The sequence below is a fragment of the Echiichthys vipera genome (genome assembly GCF_963691815.1).
Source record: "Echiichthys vipera genome assembly, chromosome: 10".
NCBI classification, from domain to species: Eukaryota; Metazoa; Chordata; class Actinopteri; order Perciformes; family Trachinidae; genus Echiichthys; species Echiichthys vipera.
This window is the reverse complement of record NC_139835.1, coordinates 20,669,630-20,688,332: the sequence shown is the minus strand read 5'-3', so window position 1 is coordinate 20,688,332 and position 18,703 is coordinate 20,669,630. Positions and strand designations below refer to the sequence as shown.

The 18,703-nt window shown below is 38.5% G+C and overlaps 1 protein-coding gene across 1 annotated transcript; it reads right to left on the bottom strand.

The window, feature by feature from the left end:
* Positions 1 to 1,943: 1,943 nt before the first annotated feature.
* Positions 1,944 to 14,777, bottom strand: morc3a (MORC family CW-type zinc finger 3a). The gene is made up of 19 exons (XM_083921387.1): positions 14,736 to 14,777; positions 12,488 to 12,560; positions 11,708 to 11,840; positions 10,579 to 10,805; positions 10,091 to 10,238; positions 9,516 to 9,663; positions 8,459 to 8,587; positions 8,239 to 8,358; positions 8,011 to 8,108; positions 7,755 to 7,862; positions 7,529 to 7,657; positions 6,419 to 6,493; positions 6,231 to 6,273; positions 5,531 to 5,611; positions 5,265 to 5,391; positions 5,092 to 5,179; positions 3,921 to 5,004; positions 2,922 to 3,106; positions 1,944 to 2,473 (listed from the first exon to the last, which is right to left on the bottom strand). The coding sequence occupies exons 1-19, from the start codon at positions 14,772 to 14,774 to the stop codon at positions 2,299 to 2,301; spliced, it is 3,210 nt and encodes a 1,069-aa protein (XP_083777513.1). The 5' UTR covers positions 14,775 to 14,777; the 3' UTR covers positions 1,944 to 2,298.
* Positions 14,778 to 18,703: the final 3,926 nt, after the last annotated feature.

Genomic DNA, 18,703 nt, shown 5'->3' with positions numbered 1-18,703 from the left:
AGACGAGTAATTTCCCGCGTACGACTCGTTCAAAACTTCCGGTGGAGTAGGCTGCAGTGATTGGACGAAAACGTGAAAGGGGCGGTGCTCTACAGCGCGAATGGCCCACCCTGCTCTGTCTCTGATTGGCTTACCCAGATATTCTTGCTCTACCCCTAACCAATCACACTCCTACTTTTTTAAGGAAACGTGATTTTCTACCTTTTTTTTTTTGTATTAATTGATTTACTTTGTAATTATTGTTTTCTTTCTTCTTAAGTTTACTCATGTCATCATAATGTAAGAGTGTAATGTTAATTGAAAGGTAAAATGCCTGTCATATTATCTATATATATCATTTATTTGTTTATTTTTCAAAGTATGACGTTTGTGAGGTCATGCAAAACAAGATGTGAAAAAACACTTTTCAGCATTGATCCATCTTTTCTTCAGACCAGTGGTTCTTCATTCAAGTGACTTATTATTTAAATCCTACCACTGTAATTAAAAATGCACCTTTCTCTCTTCATCTTGCACATTAAAATCCACATAGTATATTGTAATATAGTGTTTTAAATTTTTTATAGTTAATATTTTGTATTTCTGATTGTATTGTACCGCTGCTACGATGACCTAATTTCCCCTCGGGGATAAATAAAGTTATCTATCTATCTAAACTTTGTGAGTACCACCTCAGAAAATATTGGGCTCTCTCAAGTACCACCACTAAGACCAATGTTAAGATACAGCAGCGTAGGTCGACAATATTCAGCTCCAGACAGGAAGGTTTATTCCTGATCAGATTATTTATTGTTGACTGTCTTCAGCTACAGCCACACTGTATGAAAGGGTAGCATCAGAACTGACATGTCAGTGTTTTCAAACCAATCTTTTTACCTTTGATTACTATGTTGTCTTCACAGTTTAGCTCATAACTCTAAACGTGACTACAAAACCGGCTGGTATTGAAACTAAACTACTACAGGAAATGCCAAAACTATTTTAAATTACATTTCACAGATCTTAAAAGTATCAGTCAAGTATCTTTTTAGTATTAATTTCCTTTTTTAATTTTGGATATTCCTATGCATACCATCATAGAGATCTTGAGTACAAGTACCACAGTTTGAGAACCAGTGCTTTAGTAAAATTCTCAGTTGATATATAGTCATAAACTGTTTAGTTTGTAATGCAGGAAACTACCTAAACTTTTCTCTTTACCACTGGGAATATTCTATTCACAAATCAAGGCTTTTTATAACACACACGGCTGTTTTCACTTATTAACCGGTAATGTGCAGCAGTTTTGAGATGCAACTTTTATCGAGGGGACATTGTGTTTGCCATTTGAGACTTTTTTTGGTCAATAATTGATAATAATTAACTTAATAATTTCACTTTTCATTGAATTGTGATGAAGTGAAATGTGGTCTTTCACACTTCAGCCCCACACTGTTTATTTGAGACTCTTCAAAGTCCCTTTGGACTAGAAAGCTGCCATTATCAAGAATCATTTATCCTGTTTGCTGCTTTCACTACCAATGGGCACTTAACCAGTTCGAGTGTCACCCTTATGAGTGAGTCACGTGATTCGTATAATGGTCATCAATAACATCTAAAATCAACATTTAGCAAGACACCCTAAAGGAAGTTTAAAGCTGTACTTGCTAAAATTTTTAAAATTTGGAATTGTTCTAATGTAGTGAATGGTTGTTTTGTGTCTTACAATCTTGAATAAATCTAAGTTGTTTTTGGGTCTCCAGCCTGAATTAGCCTGCAGTTATAACATGCAGATTAAGTCCTCATATATGTCTTTTAAACATTGCTCAAGCAAGCACAGCGTGTTTAATTAGAGGGAGGTTCTTGATAACTCAATTGACAGCCCTATCTTCTATAAGTTCTATCAAGAGGGTTAACACGGACACTAATGATGTGCCATTAAGCATTTCACCACAAAGCAAAGACAGGAAGTATAAAAAAATATATTTAAAACATATACATACAAAAATGCTACAATTCAAAATCAAGGAAAAACAATCAGTAGTCATTGTGGAATAGAAACAAGATCAGATAGAAAACCTTCTTGATTTGAGTACCTCAACAAGCATTCATTAAACAGTGATTGTATTATTTATATTCTATATGTAATAAGACAATGACATAGTGCCAAGATGTTTACCATATGTGAAATATACTGTATATCAAAAAAAAAAAGTAAATATGTGCACGATACTTTATTTCCCACACTCATAGGAATTTATATTAATTACAGGTGGTGTGTCGACACTTAATCCCATTATTTGTTGATTTTTAAAACATTTATTGCTCTGGCCCTCTGTCGCTCAGCCCCACTGGTGCGAAGGGCCCTTGATCGGAGACAAACTGTTCAAGGAGCTCATCAATTACATTACATTCATAATTCACTTGGTTCAGGTCCATAAAAGGCACGTAGGTGACAAGAAGGCGCCCGACGTTGCGCCTCAGCCCAATCAAACTGAGAGGAGGAAAGAAACAGAGGGAAAATCAGATTTATGTCACTGGGCCTGTTCTAACCTGGTGTTAACATCAGATCACTCAGGACAGATCCCAAGTGTCACAAGTGGACAGCTCTAACTACAGGTGAGAAATTAAGATCGGATGTGAAAAACCCCATTCGGAGGTGGTTTAGGTCGCATGTGTCCACATTTTAACAGTAGTGAGAATAAATGGCCACTGAAAACCCATTTGGAGACGCATTTTGCTGCCAGGTGAGAACAGACAGTACTGAGAGCTGCCCACTTGTGATCGGATCACCTAAGACGGATGTTACCGCCAGCTGAAAACAAGGTGATTGTTCTGCTGGGTTGCTGAGTTCATGAATCACATAAATTGGACAGTGGTAATTCATGCAACATGAAGGGAGAGGGATTTTTCAATAATCCAATCTTCTGAATGTATCTGACCTTGAATCTGTGCCCGGGTTTGCTGTCCCTGCTGCCTCCTCTGGAACGTTTTGGACGGTAGGATCAGTCGTTCTGTGTGGAGTTGTGCTTCTCTCTTGTGCATTTTCCCTCTGCTGCTGCAGGCTCAACCTGAGCTCCTCACACTGGATAGCAAGACTTGCCCTTTCCTCCTCCAGACTGTCCAACTGGTGGCACAGCAAATTAATAAGGAAGGGAGGGGAAAGCAGGTCAACATCCATAAAATAAAGGTAAAGGTAAACACAATCTACAAGGGCAAGCAAGGTAAGTGTGAGCATAGAGAGAGATATTGATACAAGCTTACAGGACTCTTTGTTTTGAGCACACATATTCATGTTTGGATTTGTTGCTAGAAAACAGTTGTAGAGTGTTAATCTCTTCTCTATATAGATTTGATTTGTCATAATCAGTGTGTGTAATAGCAGAGATGAAGCAGAAATGGAAGCATGTGTAACAAAATAACCTCAGCTCAAAAGTCCACTAAGTAGCTTTTCAGTGCATTCAACTACATACAATGACAATTTACATGCACACTAATATTCCACTATTATTTTGAATATAACAATATCCTGAATTTAATAAAGGTCATGTAAACAGAGCTCCAAACTTTTAAAAAGACATCAGTGAGCCACTTCAATGTATGGGTGACATGTTTCATCATTAAGATCAACATATTTACTGTTTAATTTGAGCCAATCCCACACACAAACACATGCTGTCCTGCACCCCTAAATACTCACTAAAGTGCTAAATCTGCAGCTGAAAATAGTCCCTAACAAATGCAACTATAATTGAGCCATTTAAAAAAAAGTATACAGTAGATTTGTGACTCATTTTAAAGACTCTTCAGAAAGATGACATTGGCTTGGGGTCAGAAAGAACTGACAGACTGTTCGCTCTGGTCTTTTTATGAAATTGGGTAACAACAGAAAAAAATAAAGAGTATCACCAGTCTTCTTCTTTAAGCAAAACAACACTGACCTGTGAGCGCAGTTCCTCCCTCTCCTTGTTACTTCGATCCAGTTCCCGGATGAGACAGTCAACCTGCACTGCGATCTCATCTATGTCCTTTTCCCTGTCTTCTTGAGAAGTACTAGGTTTGGTCTCAGTAGCTGCCAGTAAAACCTCTTTGTCCTTAATAAGTTCATTAACTTTCCGTTTGGCCTTCTCAAACAGATCTTTGTAGTCCTCAGTTACCTCCGTCTGGCTGGCCTGGTCAGAACACTCCTTCTGTACGTTGATTTGAGACAGCTCTTGCAGTCTGCCCTGCGCGTCTTGCAGTTCGCGGGTAAGTTTTTGGACCTGCTTTTTAAAGGAATCTCTCTCTTGAGCTGTAGTCTGCATAATATCTATGAGCTTGTCTTGCTGTTCCTGTACCTCAGTCATATTGGGGTAGTGAAGTGAGGGGTCCTTCTTATCACAGGCATTTCCACAGGAAGGTCCAGCATCTTCGTCACTATACAGATGAGGTGTCACTCCGTTCTGCAAGACCTGCTTTTCTTGATTCTCACTGCGGGCTTCTCCACTTCTCTCTTGCTTAATTACTATTTGATCAACACTAGTACCAACATCTGAACTCTGATTTCTACCACTCCCATTAGATGTACTCTGCTCTGCTCTGGGCTCATCTTGACTTTCCACTTCCTTCTTCATTTTGGGTACTACTGTCTGGGTGGTGATGTTGCACACCACTTGGGGAGGAGCTGGGGAGGGACTGGTTCCCACAGCTGCAGACACTGCAGAGCCCGTCTCTGCAACATTATTTGCCGAGGCGCCATCCAGAGCAGCGTCATCACTTTGCTCTTGTTCTTTCTTCACTCTAGTCATGTCAAGGCATGGATTTTTTGGCTTGGGGGTACTGTCAATCTCCAGGATGAAAATGTCATCATCAGTATTATCATCATCATCATCATCATCGGCGGCGACATCATTAATGAGCAATGACGGGGAGCTCTGTGGAATCACATCCAATAATATGGATGTGTCTGAGTTGCCCTGAAGTATGCTATTCATTTTAGGTCTTTTGGGCGTTACTTGTGGAGTAAGAGGCTGTGTTCTTTTCACCCTGCAGTCCACACAAAGCACAATTAGGGTGCTTCTTAAACAAAGTCCAATGCATATATTTGAGCTCACAAACAATAATAAATCATACCTCAGGGGGGATGGTGACTGTATGCCTGGTGACAGTGAGCATACATTAGAAATAATTGGAAGACCACTGCCACTGGAGGGGCTGCAAGCTATAGAGAGAGAGAGAACATCAATCAATCTTCAATCTCCTAAACGTTTTCTCTCCAACACAAACAAAGAGCACATTTTTCTTACCAGCTTGTGATGGGGTGGAGGACCTCAGACGGGATTCAGCCCTCGCAGCCCCTCCTCGTGATGATACAGTGGTAAACCTACTCCGTGGGGTAGTGGGGGTGGAGGGGGTGGAGGGGGACTGTACAGTCTGTCAATGAGAACAACAAAAAGGATATGGACATGTTTTTTTTTTCATTTGTAATTATTATTATTCATACTTCTGACATGTATTAATTAAAACATTCATTTTGGTAACAAAATCATTATCTTTAGTAAACACCCCCAACCTGCAGCCGTCTAGCGGTATTTTTTTGCCTGGCGAGATTAGCCAAACGCTGCTCTTCCTGACGCTTCCGATCCTCCTCTGCCTAGAGTGGGAAACAATAATCCCCAAAAGCACTGTTAATCATGTTTTATCCTTTCAGGTTTCACATGGTAACATGAGAGGAAAGAAAATGGCAGGTGATTTACAGCATACATTGGGCAATAAGTGTTATTATATGATAGCATTTTCAAAACCTTACAACTTAAATCCAACTTTGTTTGTTTGTTCATTTCAAATTTGCTTTATAAATAAAGTTTGAGTTGAGTTACACCTCTGTGTACATACCGTATATTCATATAATCAAATGTAGATTATTATAACAATATATGTTTTATGAATATGTTTTTGACAAGGTAACACCAGCACAGCCACTTTGACAAATAGCATGTTTACTTTATTTGTGTATGTTTTAACACATCAAAATCACAGAGGTTCTTCTAAAAGCCTTTTTTGTTGACATATTTTCAGTTCTTGGGCATGTTCTAGAGTGTTTGTACATGGCACAACGCCTGCCCGTTTATAGTGTTTACGGGGCGTTACCTATATTAAACTATTACATTCCAGTGGGATTCATCATTTAGCTCACCTGGGTAAGAGCAAATTTGGGTAAATTGGGTGATTCAAGAAAATGATGCCACATGAGGAGCAAAACATGTCCTTACCTTTTGTCTTTCCTTCTCTTGATTCCTTTTGTCTTCCTTCTCTCTGAGCAGAATACATCACAGAGGTAAGGTAAGCAAGTCACTTATTTATTATACTCAATTAACATATCAGGGCTGATTTAGTCTAATTATTCAACGACATTTTTGGACAAATTTGTGGCAGTGGCTTTAAATGAAATAGGACTCACTGTTGTTTATAGGTCTTGCGGTATGAAGGTTGCTCATCATCAGAGTCCACAGCTTCCTGCTCTACCGTGCAGTTCCTTGGAGGGCAAATGAGACAGGGATTAAAAACACCCACTGAGTGTGAGCAACGTTTGGTTTCAAATGTTGCGTGTGTTTTTGATGATTATTAATACACAGAGAAATGTGCATAAGGTTGAGGGAATATTCCTGTGGAAGCACAGCGTTGACATTAAATTAGGTTTTTGTATATATGTGTTTTTGTTCACTGGTGCGCTGGTAGCGCTGAAAAGATGAAAATATGATTTTATCTTTGTGAGAATGCCAAACTCAATTCTTGTAAAATATGCTACACATATTTTTAGATGACGTGTTTATACCAATCGTGAGGCAAACTTCTCCCATGGCACTATTACATATAAATAACATATAAAGCCTATGCAAATTAGTGTCATTTCGAAATCAGTGGATGCGTTGGTGTAACCTTCATATAAAGGTTCCCAGAAAATAGTTAATATTTTTGTTCTTCCTGTTGTCAAATACTGAAACCAATGCTATGTTTCAATAGTGGTTCAACATGCCACTGTTCACTTCCCCATCATAAGTGTCGTTCTTCTGAAAAACTGAAATGAACTTGGTGGGATCGACCCTGGGGTGCTGAGTGATCACTCCAGACCCACAATGTATTGTTGTTATGCATTTGGGTGCACGCACACACGCACACACACACACACACACACACACACACACACACACACACACACACACACACACACACACACACACACACACACACACACACACACACACACACACACACACACACACACACACACACACACACACACACACACACACACACACACACACACACACACACACACACACACACACACACACACACACACACACACACACACACACACACACACACACACACACACACACACACACACACACAGTAATATGAACACAATGTGTTAACTTAGAAAAACATATAGGGAGTAAAGCTTAACATTTTTTACAAAGATATACAAAAACAAGCATTGGTTTATTTCATTATACAATATAACAATTATTATTTCAACAGATTTTTCCAATAATGCTCCACCTACCTGAACTGAGGATCAGGGTTCATATGGCAGAACCACTTATCTGGGAGCTTGTTGCAGTCGATCCCATCAGGGAGTTTGCGCCATTGCAAACAGTCATCACATTGCACCCAGTTTTGATCTGGTTGTTTCCTGAGGACATAGATAAAGATCACAACATGTAAGAAGTTAACATGGTTACAAACATACGTGTAGAATGCATCATGCCAGTCACTGCAAATGTACTAACATGGTATCTTCCACTGGTATGGTGCCGTTTGGATCCTCTTTTTTTTTCCTAAAGTTGATTTCAGTCCAGTACTCCTCCAGTTTGGTCCCCAAATTGGTCAAAGTTTTCCTGTACCAAAAAATGAAGGGCTTCAGACTTCTGCATTTATGGCCACAGGCTAACAAATAATCCAGTAATATGATTGGACTATAAAACTATTTTTTAAGATTCAAACTGACAGAAATGATCAAAACGTAATGTGGCATCAGTGCATCACCTGTACTTATCTGTCTCGTTAAAGCTTTGTTTGTTGTGGGTAGGTTCCAGAAAGTCACACTCTATGACTCCAATGACCCCAACGCCTTTGTGGTTGGCCTGCAGAAGGCAAAGGTTCATAAATATGAACACCGGGTGACAACCTTTGGAAACATCTAGGAATTATGCCATTTACAATCCCATCCAATCCCAGAATCTAACAATACTCACATAAACAACCCAAACTCACCTTGAGCTGGCAGCCCAAACGTTCGTAGGCTTTGATGAGTCGATTCTTGTGATACATCATAATGCCGTACTGGTCTTTACTTTTGGTGTTATAGCCAAAAGTGATGGGAATGCGTCTGTTCTAAAACAACGTTTAAGGAAAACTCTGGAAACACTTTCTGCACACGTACAAAATGTATCGAATTAAACACATTTATCAATAGGTTGTAACGAAAGGATACCAGGAAAGCGGGCTTGTAGTGGTCCTTTTGGATGAAGGCCAGACTCTTGGCAATAAGCTGAGATTTCACCTTTTGACCACGTATGATGATCTGCATCCTAGGCTTCAGGTAGAGGATGCGGCAATATGCCTAAATACATTCAAAACACAAGTATCAATTATGCGCTCACGTAAATGGAAGTGGTTTCACTGGTCAGTATCAGAAGCTCTAAGTCATTTTTCTCTTTCTCACAACATTATCTGCAGGTTTTTTTTTTTATTAATACAGGAAGATAATACACACAAAACATTTTCTACAGTTAAATGGCTCAGCTTCATTAATGATGCAGAAAGAAAAGGAAAACTGTAAACCTATGATCAACGTTCCTACACCTTTTCCAAGGTCAAATTCAAGCACTTTCAAGGTCCATTTTCAAGCTTTTCCAGCACCTTACAGCTGTGGTAAATTCCATTTTCTACAAATACAACCATACTAAAAAATGATTATTTTACTCTTTTTAAATCAAATTAAAAGAGACTGTATTATGCTATAAACAGCTAAAATTGTGTTTGGTTATTACAGAAGAATAAGAAATTGAAATACATTTATAATCCATAGCTATTTGTTGTGAAAGAAATGTGGAAACAACTTCACACTTCTGCATTTTCAAGTACTTTATCCAAAATTCAAGCACTTCTCAAACCTTAAAAACACGGCGTTACAATTCAAGCATTTTCAAGGATTTCAACCCTGTATGATTAGTCAATAATTTAGATATCAGTGGACATGTTTTAAGATGCGCCTCATATGGTTTCCCAAAAACACTACATCTGCTACTTAAAAAAATGCAGAATCTGTGAATGCACAAATGTGGTTAAGGTCAAAAGTTTAACTGCTGGACACAAGATGTCTCCTGCTGCAATGAAAAGTCAATTGTCAGTGTTTATGACTTGGAAGCTTCAAGTCTCCACATGACACTTGCCTAAGTTGCACAAAGGACCATGATTGGCCTCGAGCATGCCTTCGGTATAGCACAATCATTAAGAATCATTGAAGCATGCACATTACTGCTCCTTACCCGCAGTGAGTAAGAACTCTCAGGGATGTACGGCGTGGCTCTTTCTGCTGTTTGAGGAGTGTCAGCCATTGAATCATAGATATCCGATGGTATTCGGATATCATAACGGTCCTTGGCAAAATCAAACTCTGTGGTTCCAGTTGAAGTCCTGTTGAAAACATAAACATGTATATAGGCGAAGGGGCTTCAATCACAATGTCTTTGAGTTATCTTGTCTCCCTTAGGCTAACACTGATGGTTCTTGTATCACATGGAAAAACCCAATCTGTAACAAACAGCCGAACACATCCAACACCCCAACTCAAATGTTTCATGGTTAATCCAGCCAAAAGAAATTAACATAAATAGGAGGTAATTTTACTAAAAAGTTCATCCCTAATGTTGCAGACAGAATAAATCAGTCTATATAAATAAAATGGTAAAACTGGGGAAACTGTGTCACTACAGTAGGGATCTTTATCTGTCACACATACACACACACACACACACTCACGCGCACAGGCACAGGCACACACACACACGCACACGGTTTCTGAAATACAACATACATTTGTATGTATTAAGTACGGACAGACCTGCGGAGATTCCAGATGATGATCCGTGTGCCAGTGGGCGAGTGGTAAGTGATGGCATCGATCTCCTTGAGCAGCTCTTCCTGTGTCTTGAAAGGGGAATAGCGCAGGATGTCCTGCAGGCTGGCTTTGTGCTCCTCTCTTACACTGAGTAAAGCTGAAGTTAAGGTCATCTTGCAATGAAAAATTACTATAAATTGAAATAAGAAAATGTGCTGATTTTGAAATATGGATTTTTATCCAGCCCACATTTAATACTCTCCAAATGAATAATTACTCCAGGACCCGCATCAAATCTTGTTCCAGACTTACACCAATGTGTTACATACAAACTATTTGAGTATACTTCCGATTTCTGTAAAACTTCACTGGATTTGTCTTACAGCAATTCAGTTGACAACCCATGATACTTTAATGATGCCAATAAAGAAGATGTTTTCATTTCATTTGTTGATGAAGCAATGTGCCTTAAAGTAGTAGATAAAGGATATACTTGTTTGCTTCTCTCTGTTCAAAGCAAACAATTGGTACACTTATTTGGTTAGCACCAATCTGTTCCAGGTAGGTCTGAGAGAGCATCCCAACGCATGACACACTCCTTGACTTGGAAAACACAATGGTGTCTTTGCCGAGACGCATGGATCCAGACTTGAAACCGTTGCCATACATACCAATTGGCTTGATACCCTTTACAGGAATCTTGTCACTGTATCCAAAGCTTGAGTGGAAAAATAAATGGAATAATGTAGTGTAAAAATAATGTACTTTTAAGTGAGTATATTAATCACATCATGGTACATACATACATACATACATACATACATACATACATACATACATACATACATACATACATACATACATACATACATACATACATACATACATACATACATACATACATACATACATACATACATACATACATACATACATACATACATACATACATACATACATACATACATCTGGGGGATATGGCCACAATCCCTTATCTGAATATAGGTCATGTCATATCTCAATAACGTTATATACACGATATAGCAAGTCTTCTGGTAATTCAATAAATAACTGGTCTAGCCTAAAAGCTCATTTTTGTATACTCCTGTGTGAATAAAATAATTACAGACACAGACACCATCACACACTTCTAATGGGCCATAAGTGATGAGGGAGAGGAATTATTTTTGTGTTAGTTTAGACATTGTTTTTCCAGGATAATACTACATATTATCCCTTTGAGATCTTTAGTCCAAAATTAACATTACATGTAAAGCGTTGTCTACATGACCTTAATATTACTGTTAACTCAGTTCACATATTATATAATATAGTTTCACATATGTTAATCGTGGGTTATGTAATCCAGTTCATATTAATTGCATTGAATTATGCGGTAATGTAAAGTTTGATTATAAAACCAGAACTGCCATTTTAAAATTATATTTGGTATCAGGTAATTATCACGATAAATTAACGCCCAAGACTATCTACAACATTTTAAAGATCTTTACGGAGTGGTAATCCCAGTACTGCTAGTGTAATATCAACGTCAAGGGGTCTGTTACACATTTTCTATCATTTAAAAAAAATAAATACAGAGCAGCAGTGTGTGTATACCTTAGCATCTTATGCATTATTTCAAGGTCCAGTCCATTTCCATTATCCATAAAGCTGAGGCACTCGTGTTCGTTGATCACAGTCTTATCAATCCAGAACTGTTTGGCTCTCACATCTGGATCATAGGCATTGTCTGTCAAAAGAAACCATTTTTAAATCTTAACCTCCTGCATTTCAATGGTATGCACTGCAGTAATGTCAAAGTACGGAGGACCAGATTTACTCAGGATCATCACGATCGTACAGGAAATTCAGGTTTATTGCCAGGCAATTTTCATTGCAGGGAATTTGACTTGATTTGACAGTGCCTACATAAATATAAACATGAACACAAGCAAACTAAGAACAGTTTACTGATTCATTTGGTATGCAAGCTGGTCACAAATCTTATCTATCTTATCTAAATCTGCTTAAAGGTACTAGGCTTTAGCTGAAAAAACGGTTTTGGCCGCGGCCAAAAGGACAGCGTGAGTAGGCTCTAAGACTCTAGTAGTATTTTATGGCCACCAGTGACAGTGGATTTAAGCATACATCAAATTTTATATTATATATTAGAATCTGAAATATACTCTTTTGGTCACCCAAGTATTGTCAGAACACCATTTCATCAAACTTCATATGTTGGTATTTGAATCAGGCGCATACAATGCTCTCTTTTGGTGTTACAGCATTTAACCACATGGGTGTGGTTGTGATGCCACATAACATCACAGGTATACGAAAACAGAAAGCTATTTTGACCTTTCCACATGCAAATACAATAATGTGATGATGACTCACCTATGAGCTCGGCTATGGCGCTGAAGGGCCAGGTGTGGCTGGTGGAATTTGTATGAAGAAACTTGGGACACAGCTGCAAGTATTGCAAATTCATTAGTACACAATAGTTACATCAAAGTAGCCTGATTTCCAGACACATATCTATTCCAAGTCAATCAATGTGTCCTTTTTACGAGTCCATGCCTTCGAATGTAGGGTAAACTACTGCTGCTGCCGCTAGAGTTCTAACAAAGACCAGAAAATGTGAGCACATTACATCTATTCTTAAATCAGTACACTGGCTTCCTGTACGTCAGAGAGTTGATTTCAAAATCCTCCTGCTCACATACAAATCACTATATGGTCTAGGGCCGAAGTATATCACTGATATGCTCCCACTACATAAGCCTTCTAGATCACTAAGATCCTCTGAGGCCAATCTGTTTGTGGTTCGCAGAGTAAACTCAAATCAAGGGAAAGCATCTTTCAGTCATTATGCAACAAACACCTGGAATAAAGTTCCTGAAGATGTGAGACTTTCCCCCACTCTGACCACTTTTAAAACTAGACTGAACACTTTTACGTTCACCTTAGCTTTCTGCTAAATCTTTGCACTTTTAACGTCCGCACTGTTTTTTATTATTGTCTATGTTTTTATTCTCTTTGTCTTTCTGTAATGCATTTGAATTCATGACATGTTGTTGTGCTGTGAAGCACTTTGAGTCTGCCCTGCGTATGAAAGGTGCTATACAAATAAAGTTGCCCTGCCTAAACTCTTAAAAACAAAAGATCAAGTGTATTGCTCTTCTCAGTGAGAATCAGTCTGTCGAATGGTGCTTGCTGTGTTTATATTAATTGCACAAATAACTAATTTGACTGACTGACAGCACCTGCCTTATTGGCGGTGTGAGCCATCATTTAGACTGTTCGAAACTCTGATCAGGGTTAGTTTGTTCAAAATCTCAGAGTAAATTTTTGTCTTAAATACACACATTAACATGCTTTATTGTTAAGACTTGATTTGAGCACAAATAGTGTTTAAGAGCACTGTAGAAGTGTCCTTACCTAGTTATCCGTCCCACCAGATGGGTGTGTTATGAGCAGAGGATTTCTCTACACACGTTTAAAAAAAGTTTACACTTGCAAGTCTTTACATTCAGAGTAAAATGTAATTTCTGTTATTTACTCCTCTTCTATCAAGCTAAAAAAGAAAAAGATTGCATTTCATAATGCAATCTTTTGACAGTTTAGCTAGATGTGCTTTATAATCAGAGAAACTTTGAAAATAATGTCCTGGTCTTGACAATTGTGTTAGGTCTCATTTTGGGGAATGTTTGCTCTTATTTGACATTTACTGAAGAGACAAAACAAAGGTCCCCAGTTATAGGATGCCGCCATTTTTACTATGAACTACCAGCCCGTGCATTACAATGTGGTCTGGGCGGAGAATGTGAAAGTGAAAGTATATTTTGTGCAGCAGTGGGGTGTTGACACTTTTTGTGAGACAACTTTTTATTATTTATCTTTTTATTCAATAAGTTTATAATTTTTGTTTAAATTAAATAAATGTGCAAGAAATTAGAATGTATATTTGATAGGCATCTATGAAAAATGAATAATATTTAGTTAAATAGTTAAGTACAGTTAAAAAAGTTGGTTGAGTTTGGGAAAAAAAAGAATAATAAACGAATAAAAAAAGAAATATGAAAGAAGATGACCGATGAATTATGTATAATGGGGGGGGGGGGGGTTAATAACTACTTCCCACTTCTTTCGAATGTGTCAAAAAGTAAATAAACAAACAAGGAAATCAAGAATTAGTTATTCATGCATCTCTATTCTTTCTAGTTGTCTAATATAATTTTGTGTATGCCCTTTTGTTTTATGTTTTACAGGTTTAAAATCAATTTAAATCGAATCATATCAAACGATGAAAATAGAAACAAACATGACAAACATTAGGTGTTTGGTAAACACACACACTTGTGTTTTTGTGTTGAGGTATCACATTTTAAATAAACCTCATGTCGGAGTGACTACATAGTTTGATAAGTTAGCGTTAAATATCATCACTTGTGAGCCGACGTCGAATAAACGCGACTAACATATCTCTGCAGAGAGTCTACGGTCCGCTGTGCATTTAAATTAGTGTCCGTAGTATTGAAACACCCGCCAACAGTGAGCTATAACACTTAGCTGTAACTGTAGTCGTGCAGTCGATGGTGTGACTGTCCAAAATATAAACAAATAACAACGTTGGTCGACTCACCGTGCTGAGCGGAACGCCGCGGTCTGTTTGCGCCGCCATCTTTCCGTGAATGAGAGGAGACACGGCGATGACGCAGCGCCGTGACGACGTGAGGCTGAGCGAGTCCGTTTCTGCACAAACGAAACTCAGTAAGGACTCGCATCTCCAATTACATTCTTTCTAACAATGGTGCTCTAAAATTCCTCTTGGTTTGTAAAGATAACATAGAAACTTTCATAAACAAGTTCTGCTTTCATGGGACCCCATCTTTTAACCCTCCTGTTATCCTAAGGGTCAATTTGACCACATTTAATCATTAGCATCTCTAAATAATGTCATTTTTATGCTTTATATTTATGAATTTTCCTAATTTAATGGGGACAACTCATAAAAAAACTAAAATTGGCATGATTACATATATTTCTTTATTGTTCACATTGTTCATGTACTTGTCACATCGGTGTACCTTTAGGTCAATTTGATCATTTGGATGATTTAATCATTATTGTTATTGTGTATTTTACAATTCAAATATGATATGAGGTCAAATTCATGCTACTGTCCTTGATAATGGCCGTTACTTTTATTCCAGATATTACAAATATCACAAAATAGTACTTTAGTACTTTAAAACACACAGACAGATATCCCTCGATGCAATTTAAGATCAGATCAAAATAAATACATAAAGTACCCGAATTAACTTGAGTAACAAATTGATTATATAATTTTCGAGATGTTTAAATTGCTACGGTCAAATTGACCCCTGGAATAAATGGTTGAGGGTTAAGTGCCTTCTTAAAATCAATTCAATTCAATTCAATTGTATTTACAGTGCCAAATCACAACAAAAATGATCTCAGGACACTTTACAGACTAGGTATAGACCACACTCTATGACTTATTTAACCTTCTCTTATAGGAAAGTGTGTTATTTAGATTTTATGCTCCAGTGTTCATGGTTGATGCTCTCTTGATCCCACTGTCTTATTTGTCGTTTCTGTTGTTTTGGGTTTGGTTTCATGTTCTGTTGTTCTGGAAAGCACTTTGTAACTTTGTTAAGAAAACCCCCCTTTGTAACTGGCTGCTAGATTTCCTCACAGACAGGCCCCAGTCTGTGCGGGTCGGCAGAAACACCTCCAGCATCATCTCCCTCAGCACAGGCTCCCCCCAGGGCTGTGTCCTGAGCCCACTGCTCTTAACCCTGATGACCCATGACTGCCGTGCCAGGTTCAGCACGAACCACATCAATAAGTATGCGGACGACACGACAGTGGTGGGCCTCATCAGGGACAACGACGAACTGGCCTACAGAGAGGAGGTGAAACATCTGGTGGACTGGTGTGACATGAACAATTTGATCCTGAATGTCAACAAAACATCGTCTCGAGATCGTCTTTGACTTCAGGAAAAAACAGCCCAGTCACACCCCCCTCCTCATCAACAACGCCGCAGTGGAGCGGGTCAGTAGCACCAGATTCCTGGGGGTGCAGATCACCGACACTTTGACCTGGTCCCTTCACACCTCTGCTCTCGTGAAGAGAGCACAGCAGCGTCTGCACTTTCTGCGTCGGATGAGAAGAGCATTCCTTCCCCCTCCCATTCTCACCACCTTCTACAAAGGGACAATAGAGAGCATTTTAACCAGCTGCATCTCTGTCTGGTCTGGGGCCTGCAACGCCTCAGACTGGAAACGTGTAGAAAGAGTGGTGAGAACAGCGGAGGGTATCATCTGTACAGCTCTTCCTGCTATCCACGAGACTGCACGCAGAGGCTGCCTGACCAGGGCAGAGTCCATCATCAAGGACCCCTCTCACCCCCATCATGTTCTGTTCTCCCTGCTGCCCTCTGGTAAGAGGTTCAGCAGCTTCAAGAGCAGAACATCCAGACTCCACAACAGCTTCATCCCCCACGCAATAAGACTTTTAAACTCCAAATAACCCCCCCCCCCCCCACACACACACACACACACTCACTTGTCACTTTACTGGACACTGCGTCACTTTACTTGGACACTATGCACTACCTCATTCCATTCTGTTACTCTCTGTTTATATTCACTGTTCACTACACCGTTCACTGTTTATTTATTATTTATACTTAATATTCTGCTGCTAATACTCACTTCAAACAGCTGTCAACTCTGTCAACTTAGATGCTATATTATATTTTATTTTATTTTATATTTTATTTTATTTTATATTTTATTTTATATTTTATTTGTTGTAGATATGTCTATATCTTGCCTCCTTTTATATTTTATATTTACCTTTTATATTGTATATTTTTTTGGTGGTTTCTGGAGCCTTGCAACGGAATTTCGTTTGTATACATGGAAATGTGTGTGAATGACAATAAAGTTTGTCTAAGTCTAAGTCTAAGTCTAAGTCTAAAAGTGCTGTAGAAATAAAGTTTATTATTATTATATATTATGGTCAATGATAGACAAACACAATTTTTCACCTCACCGTTACTCTATACGGAATAACAAAGATATACTTTACAACAGATCCATATTCTTTGGGGAGTGGTTTAGCAATAATATTATTTGGATAAGACCGCTATAACAGCAAAGGAGTTTCTTTAATATTATGGATTAGCTATAACTCCTAAACAGTATGCCATAGTTTTTGATGCTATTCCATCTGGTGTACTCCTGTACTGATGTAACTGACTTTCAACCCATCTGGTAGTAAGAACAATCCTTTTCAATGTAATATTATCTCTGTTTCTCCTGTAATATTTAGGTGGAATAGCCGTGTGAATAACTCATGTTGGGAAAAAATCTGGTCTCTTCCTCAAAACATTTTGTGTGGTTAAAAAGGTGAAAGAAGTGTCATTTAAAAATATTTATCAATGTTAACCGGTTAAACCCATCTCGTTGTGGAAATGGATTTCTTCAATAAAGATCAACAAACAGGATCAGCTTTTTCTCTGTGGTTTATTTTGACAAAATACTTTCTTCTGCAGACAAAAATACGTTCACCCCTGCTTCCTCACAAAGCTCAGAGTTTAGCAGAAATGACCCCGAGGCCACTGGTGCTCAGCCTTTTAGAGAAGGAGACACCCCATCCAGACAGACAGGGTCACAAGGTAATAGATAGAATGAGCTAAGCCTTGGTTGGGTGATGTCTTTAGACCAAACTAAACATGCCTTAGACATTACAATCCCCCTCTGAACTTCTCTCATCACAAGGTCTCTAAAACAGGGTCTACATAGGCCATAAACAGTCATGAGTTATCTGCAAGAAACAGGATGTACAGAAGCACAGATATGCCATTATACCATGTCATGAGGCAGTTATTCACGTTATCCATTTAGCACAAACAAGCTATGTACTAGTCATATGATAAGGTTAAACAGAGGAGACACTGAAGTGCGTCTGACCTGACAAAACTATGATTATGAATTACAAATATCCAAAATCCCCACAACAGCTTCTATGGATAGACTCATCTGGACCCACAGAATCCAGGACATTTTTTTTGGTTCCTGAGACTTCAGTTATGCTAGGGAAGAATTTATTGTGGAAAAATTTCCCTTATATGTCGTCATAAAAGAATGGGGACACAATTTGTGATGACGCCCCCAATGCCACTCTGATCAGACCCCCCCCCCCCCATGTCTTATCAGAACTCTCTCTCCTGCCTGCTCCTGTTCCACTCTCGTGATCCTTTGACCCTTTGAGAGGAACCCCAGCTCATTAAATAGTGAACAAAATTACATCAAGGTCTCCCTTCGCTCTCTTCTTTGTGTGGGAGATACATTTTATTACACCTTGACTCTAACTCGAGCTCCTCAGAAATCCTTATCTGATCAGTGAAGGAAACAGAGGCTCACATTGTTAATATGTTCTTAAAGAAAACTATTATAGCAGGTACAAACTGTTATAATGTGTATTTTTAATCTGTAAGGAAATTTGTGTTGTTTGAGACGTCTCTGGTTTTTCTAGGACAAATAACGCCAAAGTTAGAGAATTGTTGTGATA

Bases quoted from the DNA above. Each gene is read 5' to 3' on its own strand.
- morc3a (XM_083921387.1), bottom strand. From the start codon at position 14,774: ATGGCGGCGCAAACAGACCGCGGCGTTCCGCTCAGCACG. The intron at 11,841-12,487 runs GTGAGTCATCAT...TTCTTTTGACAG, and splicing joins CGCCATAGCCGAGCTCATAG to ACAATGCCTATGATCCAGAT. The intron at 7,658-7,754 runs GTTAGTACATTT...CTATGTCCTCAG, and splicing joins ATACCAGTGGAAGATACCAT to GAAACAACCAGATCAAAACT.